Consider the following 13,239-nt stretch of genomic DNA (forward strand, 5'->3'; position numbering starts at 1 on the left):
AAGAAAGAACAGTGTCAGAGAAGCATAAATGCACGTTGCTATATTTAACTGGTACAAATATAAAAGGCACTGTTTGGGTAATTATCTTGGTTCAACAGAGTTTATTTTAAGCCCATCTGTGAGACCACAAGCTATGAGCTGACTGACCACAATGTTCTTTGACGGTTATGGTTGACAACACCCTTATGAAACGAAAATTACTGCTCTTCACATGCCTACCAGCACAGGGTTTTAGAGGAGCAGATGGTCTTTGAAAACTAGGGAGCCTTTGGAGAGCATTAGCTCTCGAGAAATGTTTTGAGATACATTTCACCACTTAGAACTGATTCTCAGTTGGTGTTATGGAGGGGGGAGAAGCTAGTTCTTCTGGGGAAATAAAGAAACAAAACTGAAATGGCTGTTTCTTACAGGCACGGCATACCAGAGGCTTTTGGTGGGGTATTTTCTTTGTTTTTTTTCTTTTATTTTAAATAAAAGGAAAGAACAAGAAAATTAAACTTGGTTTATGCCTGGGAAAAATACCAGACAATTGCAGCTAAAACAGTTTTAAAGTGGAAATATTTTAAAACCACAAGATATGCACAATGTGCGTAGTTTATAACAACCACTTCTGTTGCTTTCTCACACTCTGTAACCCTGTTAAAGCTTTAGCAGGCAGTTAGAACTTCCTGACACAGAACTTTCCTCGGGTTGCACATTTATTCTGGTAGTAATATTTTATTCAGATAAATACAAAACCACAACAAAAAAGAAAAAGAGCACACAAAAAACCCAGAATCAATGCTCTCTTCTGCCCTATGTGTATGTTGTAGGTCACTGTCATTCTGTAACTGCTGTCTCCTCTCCCTTTCTGCTATAGCTGGAGTGATTTCCACTGTTTATAGAAAACGAATATCATCAGATGTCCTGGTTTCACTACTCATCATCCTGCTTGCTCATAGTGACTCTTTAAGACATTCATGTCTTTCCTTAGTCAAGTCATTTGCCTCAGACCATAAACAAGCAGGTAATCCCTATGGCCAGGAGGCTGCTGCAGGTCACTCATAGGCTGACAGCCAGAGGAGCTATTTGTGTATCACATCCTGCCACAAGCAAGTGGCTTGCTGGCCGCTGTAGCTTTGCAAAAGTCAGTGTTTGCACCACACTGAGCCCTGGGCTGAACGTGGATGATCAAATGTGACAGCCCTGTGTCATAGCAGCTTCTGATGGAGGTATCTCTGGATAGGAAGAGGAGTTAAAATTCAAGTCCTTTAGTGGTTTGTTATGGTTTAAAACTTTACTGATCTGACTAAACAATTATAGCCCCATGGGTAACAGTGGTGATAGAAAGAGATTGAAGATAAGTTCTGGCTTTAACACCCATGGAACACATTACTTCCACATGCACTGCATGCAGTGGCCCCAAATGCCACAGTGATGGGTAGCCTGTCCCTGGGACAAACTTCACCTTTATAAAGACCCCATAACCCTGAGATCCAAGTACTCCATCTGTCCCCACTCCCTTCTCATTAAACACCTTGTGGTATGCAGGGAAGTGGTGGAGTCACTGTCACTGGAGGTATTGAAAAGATATGCAGATGCAGTGATTAGGGACATGGCAGCATTGGGTTAATGGTTGGACTCGATGATCTTAAAGGTCTTTTCCAACCTGTATGATTCTATGATTCTGTGAGATGCTGCATGGTGTTAGACTCGATAAATAGCACAAAGCTCAACCCATGGCCTTCTGACTTGTTTACTCCATGACCTCAATGCACCAGCACACCTGGACCACCCAGAAACCTTCCCCAAACAGATCTGGTCACCACTGTCTTGTATCAGATGTTTCCAAGTGAATCTTGGCTCCTGTTCATCTCCTGCTCCCTGAGGGTCCCCTGGAGCAACTCTGCAACTCTGCAAGTTGCCCTGCAACTCTGATGGAGGACTGAAAGGAAAATCATGTCTCTAAAGTCTCATGGAGAGGCTCACAGTAGGACAGAAAGCTCCACCACGCAACTAGGTCTCTATGGCCTACCATCAGTGTCATGACTGCTGTGTTCAAGAGGGCAATGAACTCTTCAAACTGACTTATTCAAAACTGCTGGACCTTGATGCCATAGCAAATTAAAGATTGATGATATGCATATAGAATAGGTGGTGTGAACATGGCCCACCACTCATCTTCCACTTCCCAATGGTCTCTCCCTGTAATGCTTCAAGGCAAAGGATGGGAACATGTATATTAGAGGTAAGTTGTTCATGTATCTGATGACATTTCACCCTATCTATTTCCTTCATAAGAGGCCTGGAGGCACTGTGAGTCTACAGTGTATCCTGGTGGATCAAACAAGGTGAGAGTTGCGTTTTCTTCTTTCATCTCCACAAGAAGACTTCCTATAGAAGCATCCTATTGCCCAATTCTGCTTTCTCTCACCATAGGAAATCATACACAGAAGAAGCAAAATTGTATCGGATGACATTATGCAATCACTGTACACTGCCATAAATGATTACACTAGGGTCAAGAAAATACAGGAATATGTTTAAGGGGATTCTTCTGCCCATGGGTAAAATGGAAATTAGCAATGGAGAGAATGGGGTTGAGAACCACTTTTCTAAACATTCACAAATGCTTCAGCATTTTACACAGGATACCTTTAGGAAGCCTGTTGTTGTGAAGAAATATTTTTGCAGGTTTCATAATAAAAAAATTAATGTAATTGCTGAAATCAAAGTTTTCAAATTTGACCACTTTCCAAGTATTCAAAAAGTAGAAGTATCTAAATGTATAATTAGGTGACTATGAATAAAAGCCAGTCTGTTAGTTCTACTGTCACAGGGATGAGAGGACTCAATACAGAGTATACAAACAACCAAGTCATCTGTGACATGAAAGAGCTCACAGAGAAGCATTAGCATTCCGAATTCAATATACAGCTTAGGGAAAGATTATTCAAACTTTTTACAAGGCATAAAAGTCAGTTCAATTTCTGTTTACCGATTGCATCAGAAACCTGGAAAATGAAATCATATTCCCCATTCTCTGTTCATTTATGTAAGAATCACTCAAGTTTTTCAGAATATAAATGGACACTTGAGATAAGCAGAACAAACCTTGTTTAACCCCAATCACACAGCTGTAGTAGGATGAGTTACTTACCGGGTGGCATTTTCCAAAGCCCTGGAAAAGGATGAATAATCATCAGTTGAGTGTTCGAGGGAATAATACCACGTAGCTGCACCTTCAATGAATGAGTTGGAGTCTTCTCCTCCTAGAGCATTTTGCAGAGCCTGGTAAAAGGCTGTTTTGCTGTTGGCTCTTCCTTGACTTTCTTCAAATTTCTAAGAACAAAATGCATACACAGAATTTACAAAAAACACCAAAAGATACATTTTTAGTGGAATAATATAGGCTCAGATCTCTGTGCTGGAATGGGTTGCCCAAGGAAGTTGTGAATGTTCCATCCCTGGTGGTGTTCAAGGCCAGGTTGGACAGAGCCTTGGGTGACATGGTCTAGTGTGAGGTGTCCCTGCCCATGGCAGGGGGATTGGAACTGGATGATCTTAAGGTCCTTTCCAACCCTAACTATTCTATGATTCTATGATTTTATGATTCTATAATATCTGCTTTAGGCCTTGAAAAGAAATCATCCTTCTCCAAATCCCAATGGCAGTAGCAGCCATGATCTCCAAACACCTAGGGCCTCTCAGTGAGACCTACACTGAAAGACCCTTTTCCTGTGATATGTAGTCTGAAATGTTTCCTAACATAAAGGCATTTTCTCCAGAGCAGAGTGCCCATGTCACCTCAGAATTATCAATAGCAAAGGGATGACCTACTATGCTAAACCGCATACCTGATCTTAGTTAAGACTGCTGGAAGTTTTCAACATATCTTCCTTTGAGTAATATTTTCCCTTTTTTTTATTAATGTCTTATTTCAAGTTCAGAAATGAGCAACGTCCTGGAAAAAAAAAGTAACCTGAACTTCCCTGTTGCTCAAGTCCTTCCTAAAGAGAGCACCTTGCAGGTGCACACTGGCTGGAGCTTGGTATAAGAACTACAGAGAAAAAGATCTAATAAACTACTTATATTATTTTGGGCAGTCAGTCTGATGCAAAATAGGCTGGTGCCTGCCCAGTCCAGTTACCATAGCTGCTTTACTTAATATATTATTTTGATGGCTCACAGCTGGTTTTCATCACGCTGCTTGAAGGTCTTTCCACAACCCTATACAGAAAGTACAGAGGGAATAATTACTTTTCAACAGATTCACAGAAATGAAAGATGGAAAATAAGTCCCCATGTGCTGAGGCCGAGGCCTGTCCTTACTGACATATTCTAATCCTTTGTGCATTTTGATTAAGTGACTTTACAAGGGATTTCAAAACACTACCAAATATCCCAAGGTCTAAAAAGATTTTGGCAATTTCTCTGGTATTTGTAATAAATTCTTCTTGGCTAAATTTTGGCCCATGCAATGTGAAAAGAGCCACACGGTGCCAGTTTTAGTAATACACTCTGCACTTCAGAGAAGATTTGCAACTCACACATGACACGTCACTTCATGTGCAAAAATGCCACATATGAAATCAAACTCCACAGCACGCTTGCCTGTGAAATCATTCAGTTTAAATACAGCAAGGACACGTATAGCTTTCTGCAATAAACACAAATCATCCCTGAAGACTTGACTGCGAGTTTGCTGAATTCTAAGCAATCTTTCCATCAGCTTTGGCATCGACCAGTTCAGGTCCATATTAACCAGCAGAAGCATTGCCACTGTTTAATTGGGAATCTCTCATCTGGAGACTGAGGCTGGTGTATTAGGCTAGTAGTTATGGATAAGAATAGAGGCTTTTCAGCATCAGTGCAGATCCCAAGCTCTTATGTGTAAAGCACCACCCTGTACAAAGTAACACTCAAGCAATGCTTTCATTTTATTGCTTTGATTTTGGGTTTTTTTTTGTTTACTTTTTATGGATTTGTTACCTTATTTTGCACCTTCCATGGATATTTAAAACAGAAAAAGAAAGAGAATAAGAGTATATAGGGTATTGATTATGTGCCCTAGGAACTGTTCCTTCACTGCCTCATCAAATGCCAAGCATCAAATAAACATTACGGTCAAAAACCACTGAGAGGGAGATGGATCGTCACACAACACATGGTTAAGTTGAGAAACTCCTTGGCACACAGTTTTGTTGATGCCAGAATTGGTGAAGATGAAGTTTCATGAACAAGTTTTGAATTAAAGAACATAAAAAAGAAAATAGGTTGATAGTTACTAAATAAAGACTAATTCAGCTTAGGCAGTCCCTGGGCTTCAAAGTACTAGAGGTTTGGAAAGCATTTAGCAGAAGTATCAGAATTGTTTACCCTATTCCTACAAATACCCACTCTTAGCCACCGCTGAAAACAGCATTCTGTGCTAAGTGGGCTTTTGATCTGACTCAGTGCGGTTGGTATTAGGTTTTTACTGCGTCTATGTACTAGTTTCTGTGATGTACACACTAGTTTCTGTGATGAAATACCCCCAAAAATTCTGGTGACCTTTCTCACCAGCCACTGATAATAGAGTGGGGTCCCTGAGGTGTGTTGAGCCAGGTGAAAGAGGACCCAAGAGGCAGAGATGGATGAGAAATAGAACTGGCATTTGTAAGACATCTTAAGACATTTTCATCCAAGCCAGTACTAAAATAGCCCAACCTGAAACATGATTTTTCAAGTATCGCTTTGGGTACAGTGAAATGTAGTTTAAACATCCGATCTCAACATGACAGCACAAAACAAAGCAATATGTTCAAAATAGAACCCATGAAAAGGGTTTAATAAAGCCCATAAAAGGGCAAAGCATTTTAAATTGTCAGAAATTGATTCAATTTGATCAATTTTCCATGTCCAACAAATGTTTCCCGTTGGAAAATACATGACCAAGGAACAATTTTCACATAGCAGTAGATATAACAGCTGCTACCAGATTAATAGAAGCAGCTGCACATTATGTAAAACAATTTACATTCTGTTAACCTTTAAGGAGGTATTAGCAGCTGACCTTAGAGTTATAGTGGGATTTTCAACTTACTTTAGGAAGTAAGTAAGAAAGTAATTAAAGACAGCAGGTGTACAACCTTCTACTGTTCTGGTGATACAAAGCTGTTCTAAACGTTGCCTAAATGATGAGTTAAATCTTACTGCTCTTGCTGCTGCAGCGTAGTTTCTGGAGCATAGGAATGAATCTGGTCCAGTGTTTTAGTTAAACAAAAATTGTAGCAGTTGGTAGTAAAATATTTACATCTTCCAAGGGGCAGAATGTACTTTACTGACAAACCACAACAGTGGTAACACCAACAGGGTATGTACAGATTTTAGGTCTGTGACTAAATGTCACAAAAGATGGTGAGAGACCTGCCAGCCATTCAACAGAATCTGTCAGGGATTCCAGCTAGTTGCAAGAAGAAGTAAAAAGCTGATATCAGCCCATACTGCTCACTGATGGCATTTATTAGGACACTGCTCCTCTGGTCATTACAAGTAATATACACATATGTGCCATCTATTATATGTTGCTGAATACCCTTATCCACAAAGAAACTGGCTGCAAAATAGTACAGAATAGTCTGCCTAGATCCAGTTGCTTACATGAAGTACATAAACTATATTTCTATTGCTTCACTCCACTATCTTCTGCTTCTGGGTTCTGCGGCCAACTAGATTTGTACTAAGGAGGGAGAGAAAAAGAAAAACACATATATTTAATGCCATTAGATCCTCCCACCTGAGCATCACTTATAGCCCAGGGATAAAACTTTGTCCATTGGGAATTGAAATCAACATTTTTAGAGGTTTCTGCTCAGTTGCTCTAATTTGTGGCTGCTCAAAGCTAATATCCCTCAAGGTCTGTCATGGGAATTGCAGTTAACAGGTTTGGGCTTATGCGCTCCATATGCCACATAATAGTGCATTATGGTACCACTTGCCATTCCCTTAACAAACTCTGCTTTGTTTCTCACTTAGTTTCAACCATTTGATGGCTGCACTGGAGATGAGTACAAAGTGCTCCAGGAAGTGGTAAATCTGTCTCAGTTCACATGAATAAGCATTCAAGTGAATGTCATAACCGGTCATTTCCATGGGCAAGACACTGAGCACAAATGTTCAGCATACTCTCTGCTACAAGCACCACTGGGACACCTCAGCCTTCAGCTGTAAACAAATCAAACATACATGTTTTGCTAGTACACAAGTGGTGCCTTCTGTCTTTCTATTTCATTTTTAATAGTAAAGGCTTTAAAAAGCATAAGCACAGTGATGCAGTGGGAATACAGAGACACCCAACACAACAAAATAAGCCCCCACAGAACAATATGGTGCCAACTGGATTTACCATACCAGGCCTGGCTACAGTCTAGAGGTTTTACTCTCACTTGACTGCTATGAGTTTATAAAACTTGTTTGCAGCTCCAGTCTAAGGTGATAAGATTCATATCACATCTCAAACTTGCTTGCATCCAAATGGCTAAAAGTGTTTCCTCACCATTTACAGGATCACTATTAACAGAGCAAGACTGAAATCAATAGAGCAAGACCTTGTCTGAATTTTCCAGCACAGCTATTCCCAGGTCAGCAGGGGTCAACTTTTTCTGTCCTCACTCTGTACATGTGACTACACTGAAATCAGTCATCCTAAAGGAGCTGGAAATGAAGGACTTTGCCAATTCCATACTCTTGCCAGAGGACCTTTTAACTGCACTGTTTAGCTACCCAAACACATGCATCCTTCTTCCATCTACAGAGTTGGAACACATCCACAGATGGATTTTCATCCCAGAGAGGTTTGGTCTCCTCTTTGTAGAACAGATTAAATAACCAGGTAGTAGTCAAAGGCAAGGTAGAAACTATTCTTTGGTTCCCCCAGTTGAGTTCAGTGCTCTAAGCCCTCCCACCTTCCTTAGTACATCAGTAAAACCAGCTTTCAGTTTTCCCAGAAAGGTGCAAGTCAGGTCTACCTCAAAGGAACTCTTAAATCAAATAAAGTAGAACAGTGGGATATAAGTGTGGGTTGTCTCAAATTCTTCTTTCACATCTATTGTGGTGAGAGGACACTTGGCACAGATCAAAGGTCCCCTATGACATTATGACAGAGGAAATGGAGCACAGACTTCTCAGTAACAACCATCACTGGCACCAGTTTCTGCCACTGTAGCTAAATATGCCTGTGGCCTACTCAGGACTTTATCATCTGACTTTGACTGCAACTGTACATGGTCATGACGGCTATGAGGTATAAATGGTCTTGAGATAGAAAATACATGCTCTTAAATAGCTCAGTGACAAAGGAAGCATTACAATTTCCCAACAATTACTACACTAACTGCATGGATCAGGAAGAAATCACAAAACTTCAACCTTGCAGCAGGTATTTAAGAAAACAATCTCAATAATTTTTGAATAAATGCACATTCGTCAAAAGAATCATATTCCCTCAAGCCCTGAATACCTGAAGACACAGGAAAATAGAGGAAAATGTGCATAAAGTGCTTACTGAGAATATGAAACCAGCTTAAGGACATCAAAAGGGAGCAAATAAAATATAACCACCTGCCATGAATATTATGAATTTTCAGGAACAGGATGGAATCTAATCTATAGCAGTTACACCAAGTAAGTTAGTTACTATTATCATAGCTAGTAAACAAGTTAACTATCCTTCTATTTGAGGATAGTTAAGCCCCTGCCGAAGGAGATCAGATGTTCAACAGTAGGAGATGTTCAACAGGATGAGGTAGATATGACCATTTCTTAAGGTTCAGTTGCACCAGTTTTTGAGTCCCCTTCCAATCTTAGCTTCTTTATTTGAAGGCTTGCAGAAAGTATTTTCTTTTTGGAAAGGCAACATTTTACTGCAAACTCTCAGTTATGGGGTTTTTCCTTTTCATTTCAACCTGACAGTGCTGGCCTTTAGCACTTCTGTCTCTCATTAACGTTACGATTTGTTGCATAATGTCTCATACATCATGACATTTTATTTCAGTTTTACAGACAACTGTCATATGTGGAAATAGTGGTAAAGGAAAGAATTTCACTTCCTACTCTTTTTCACATAAGGTTACTGAGGTTTATTCCCCTCTCACAAGGTCTGGATCATTATCTGCAGATTGCCAGTGTCACGGTCCATCTCCTATGCCTGACTTCCGCTTTTAATTGATTCCAAAAGAGCAACAGAGATGAAATAAGAGCAAGAAACTTCTGATGGAGACTAAACAAGCAACATGAACTTTATTCAGGTGGATCAAAAAGCCTTCTTTCAAAGGGCTAATCTTGCCATTATTTCTGAATTAAACTGGTCTACATTTCATTGGCTACCAACAAAGAGAAGGTGGGATTGACCTTTAACTGCCTCCTAAGGGATGAGATTCACACAGTTACAGAAAGATAGCAACAGACCTGCAGCTCACTTAAGCAATCTGCAAAACAATTCCTGCCATGCTGCATTCTCCTATTGATTTCTTGTTGTATATCTGAGCACATTGGAGCATTTGATCTAATTTGTTAAACAGGGACATGCTATCATTCCCATCATAGAGAGGGACAGATAGAAACCAGAAGGACAAATAAAACCAGAAGGTTCACAAGAAGATGTAAAATCCCTCTGGGCAGAACTTGATGATTTTGAGGACTTTTACGTCCAAAGTACAGCTTGGATGCAATTCTTTTTCATTTCACCAGTCTATGCCCTGAATCCTTAGCACACACATCAAGCCAGTATTATTCTTAGTCATTCCTAGGCCATAGTCAGAATGATCTTTACAAGAAAATATACTTCTTTCAGGCAAAAGAGAAAAAGAAAAAAATGCCAAAAAAGAAAATGCTGGCATGGAAAAGACTTAGTCCTGCTGCATGGTGAAAAAACTTATAACCAAATTATGAGCTTGCTTTCTTCCTTGTGAGATTCAACTGAGAATGCAATAGAAAAGAGGATTTTAGAGACAGTAAAACACACTGCTTCATATTAATACATGCTAAATCATTGCTAATCTCTAACTTCTTCATATCTCAATAATGTCTATCAATAAATACAATAATGCCATTAATCAGCTTAAACAAGACAGCCTGGAGATGGGCAATGCCTTTGCATATGTGCATGTAATTCACCAATTGTAGAAATGGAAAAGCACCTGTCCTGGCTTCATATGATAACTGCCATTACTATAACAACAGTAACACCATCAGTTCATTAACAGTGAGTGTTTTCCTACCTTAATGGCCTTAGCTCTGGTGATCAACCCATCTTGCTGAGCACTTCCAATAAGCAGATCTACTTTCCGAAGTTGAGGACGCTGCAGGGCTTTAGCTAAAGTTTCCCGAAGGTAAATTCCATCCACCACTGGACCCCAGTACTGGAATGGGCCACTTATAGCTAGGAGCTAGGTTAGCAAAAAAAGCAATAATATTGCATTTAAATTAGTTTACCCTGGTGATTTCCATTTTATTGATGCTTTTGACAACTATGTTGATAGCCTTCAAGTGAACAAGCAATCAGTAAGTGCAAACTCATCACTGGCAGGAATGACAGTCTCAGTAGGTGAAGCGAAGTTGAATAGGCCAAGAGAACTGCAATCATAAAATGATTGTTTTAAATTACGGATTGGCTCTATGCTGACCCTGATTGGAAAATGCATTGCCAGACAGTGTTTTAAACTGTGAGTAAAGGATCCATCTCTAGAAATACGTATACTGTAGCTTTCACAAGTCTCCCACTTCAGAGCACTGACATCCCTCCCCACTTCCTTTCCTGCAAAAATGAAGTTTTTTGCAGAAAAGCTAGACATTTGATTCTCCTAAAGTAAAACCCAAGGGCAGATAAGAGGGGACAGAAAGAAGGCAAAAACTATATTTTGATTAATTTTGGGAAATGTAGTCAAAGTAGTGTAAAAAGATTTGAGTCTAAAGGAGAATCAAGCTGCAAGTATTCATAGGTCAGAGGTGGATGTCATGGACACCAGCATCACTCCACCAAAGATAGTCCTGTTCCTCTTTCACAAAGATTCAGACCAGTTTCTTTCTTAAGCTTCCTCACAGCTTTGTGTCAAAGGCAACTTTCTGATTCCTCGCCAATGGCATGTGTTTTGTTGTGGTATACCTTAGTCTGTGCATCATTGAGGACACGAGCAGGCAGCTGGCGGAGACAGGCTACAATTTCCTCACTGGTGGATAAAGGGCATCCCACATCTTCAGCCAGGACTGCTGCTTGGGTCTGTGCTCTCCTCTTAGTAATAACAGATGCTGGAGAAAAAGCTGAGCCTCCCTGGAAAAGAAAGACAATACCAGTCAACACATGTTGTCAAAGTACCTGGTACCCTGGTGCAGGTAAAAAAAGATGAGAAGCAAAATCAGCCTAGTTGCAGAATGTAAAATGCTGGTATTTAAATCATATAAAGCAAGTTCTAATGATCAAAGCAAAGGGGAGGAGGAAAGGTTTGGCTGTTTCCATCTCTGCCATGGTTATTTTGGAAGTTCTCTGAAAAGTGTCTATGTTATGTCTAAAACCAAGTCACAAATCTTTATGACAATTTTGCTGGAAGGAAAAACATTCAAACAGGAGCATAGAGGAAGAAGGTGCTGTGAGGCACACCTCACAGGATAAGGGTGAGAGAGTGGATAGTCCATCTTAAAAGAGCAGACTAAATAGAGTTTTACTTCTTAACTGTGATAAACAAGAACTGAGAGCAGGCATGATCCTTCTAAATGAACCCATGAAGAAAAGTTATTCATAACTTAGGACTTGCTAGTAGAAGGCCAAATGGGCATTAACTATTCATACTGAGTGCGAATAAATTTAGGCTAGAAACGCTAAGATAGCAAACCCAAGGAGAATTGAAGGCTTTGAAGAGCTATGAGCAGGGATTGTAGGAACAACAGGCTAAACCCAGCTGCAGAAGATTTAAGAGCCAGAGTACATCAAAATCAGAGCATAGGCTACAGTCCAATCTCTATCTCAAACTCTTCCTTCCTACGGCTGCTCCAGCATGGAAGAAGTCCTCACCTAGAGAATACGGTATAATATTGCTGAGTAACCATGAAAGCTACTTATCAAAAATGCAGATAAATTAGCAGAAATCTGGTAACATCTCACCCAGAACAGAAAGGCTGGAATAGCTCTGACATGGTTCAAATGACTAATTTCCAGACATTTACATCAGTTTACCATAATAACTGCTAAGATTAGCTTCTGATGTTTAAAATAACCTAAACCCTAGATGCGTGATATGAAAGATCTCGATCTATTCAGACAATTAACTTCCTACTGAACTTGCTCAAAGCACAACTACAAGCCTGAAAAAGCATAAACCCAGGAGCAAATCAAATCAGCAAATCTTTAATTTGCAGTAGCCTCAAACCTTTGTGCCCTAAGAATCTTGTGCAGCCCTGGCCAGTACCCAGAGTGTTTTCATATTTCCAACAAGCAGACCCATTGATACTGATAGGACACCACTGCTCACAACTGGGGAAATCGGTTTCAAAAAAGAATTAGAAAGAGGTTATCATTTGGATGTAGAGACAGCATTTTTTACTTCACTGCATGTAGAATGTCCAGTGCTACTGCCTTCCTGAAAGGTTTCTCTTCCTTTTTAAGGAATCTGGAAAACAAGCATTGTTATTAGCTTAAAGACTGAGATGCAGATGGCTGCAGATGAGCAAAGGAAAAAGCTAAGGCTGTCAATCCTGGGGCACTAGAACAGCTTTCTCTGGTTTTAAGAGGGCAGAAGAATTAAAGAAGAAAGAAACATTACTTGGATTTGATCCTCACTTCCACCCTTGATTTAGATGAGAACTAGAATGAGCAATGGGCTTGATCCTCATATGGGATTTGTGGTGGCCTATTTTGTGTTTGTAAGGCATGGTATTTGCCAGCTGCTGACTGTGTGCACTGAGTCAGCTGGTCATGAGAGAGAAAGAAAAGTATCCTTGATGAGAGTAATTCTGTGTGTGGGTGAGACCCCAGGATGTACAATGAGAATGCTGGCTTTTTATCTAGCTTTTGGAAGAGCACGTCCATCAGAACTAGGATGAATGAGACTAGAAAAGGTATAACACTTCCCTCAGAATCATTGAATCATAAAATAGTTAGGGTTGGAAAGGAACAGTTTTTCCTGTGGAGCAAGGAATTATGTGCCTCCTTGCTATAGCAGAGAAATTGGACATAGGATAGCACAATATTCATCCAATAATTTGGCAAACGTGTTCTTCAACTTCGGA

General features: G+C 40.0%; 1 protein-coding gene across 1 annotated transcript in view; it reads right to left on the reverse strand.

The window, feature by feature from the left end:
• The window catches only part of TG (thyroglobulin), a 179,948-nt gene that overhangs the window by 18,576 nt on the left and 148,133 nt on the right, over positions 1-13,239 (reverse strand). Inside the window, exons 42-44 of the mRNA XM_034069710.1 lie at positions 11,123-11,287; positions 10,239-10,406; positions 3,140-3,321 (exon numbers count right to left, since the gene is read on the reverse strand). Coding sequence (XP_033925601.1) covers positions 3,140-3,321; positions 10,239-10,406; positions 11,123-11,287 — 515 coding nt within the window. The remainder of the gene's footprint in view (positions 1-3,139; positions 3,322-10,238; positions 10,407-11,122; positions 11,288-13,239) is intronic.

Source organism: Melopsittacus undulatus, chromosome 1 (genome assembly GCF_012275295.1).
Source record: "Melopsittacus undulatus isolate bMelUnd1 chromosome 1, bMelUnd1.mat.Z, whole genome shotgun sequence".
In the NCBI taxonomy this organism is placed as follows: Eukaryota; Metazoa; Chordata; class Aves; order Psittaciformes; family Psittaculidae; genus Melopsittacus; species Melopsittacus undulatus.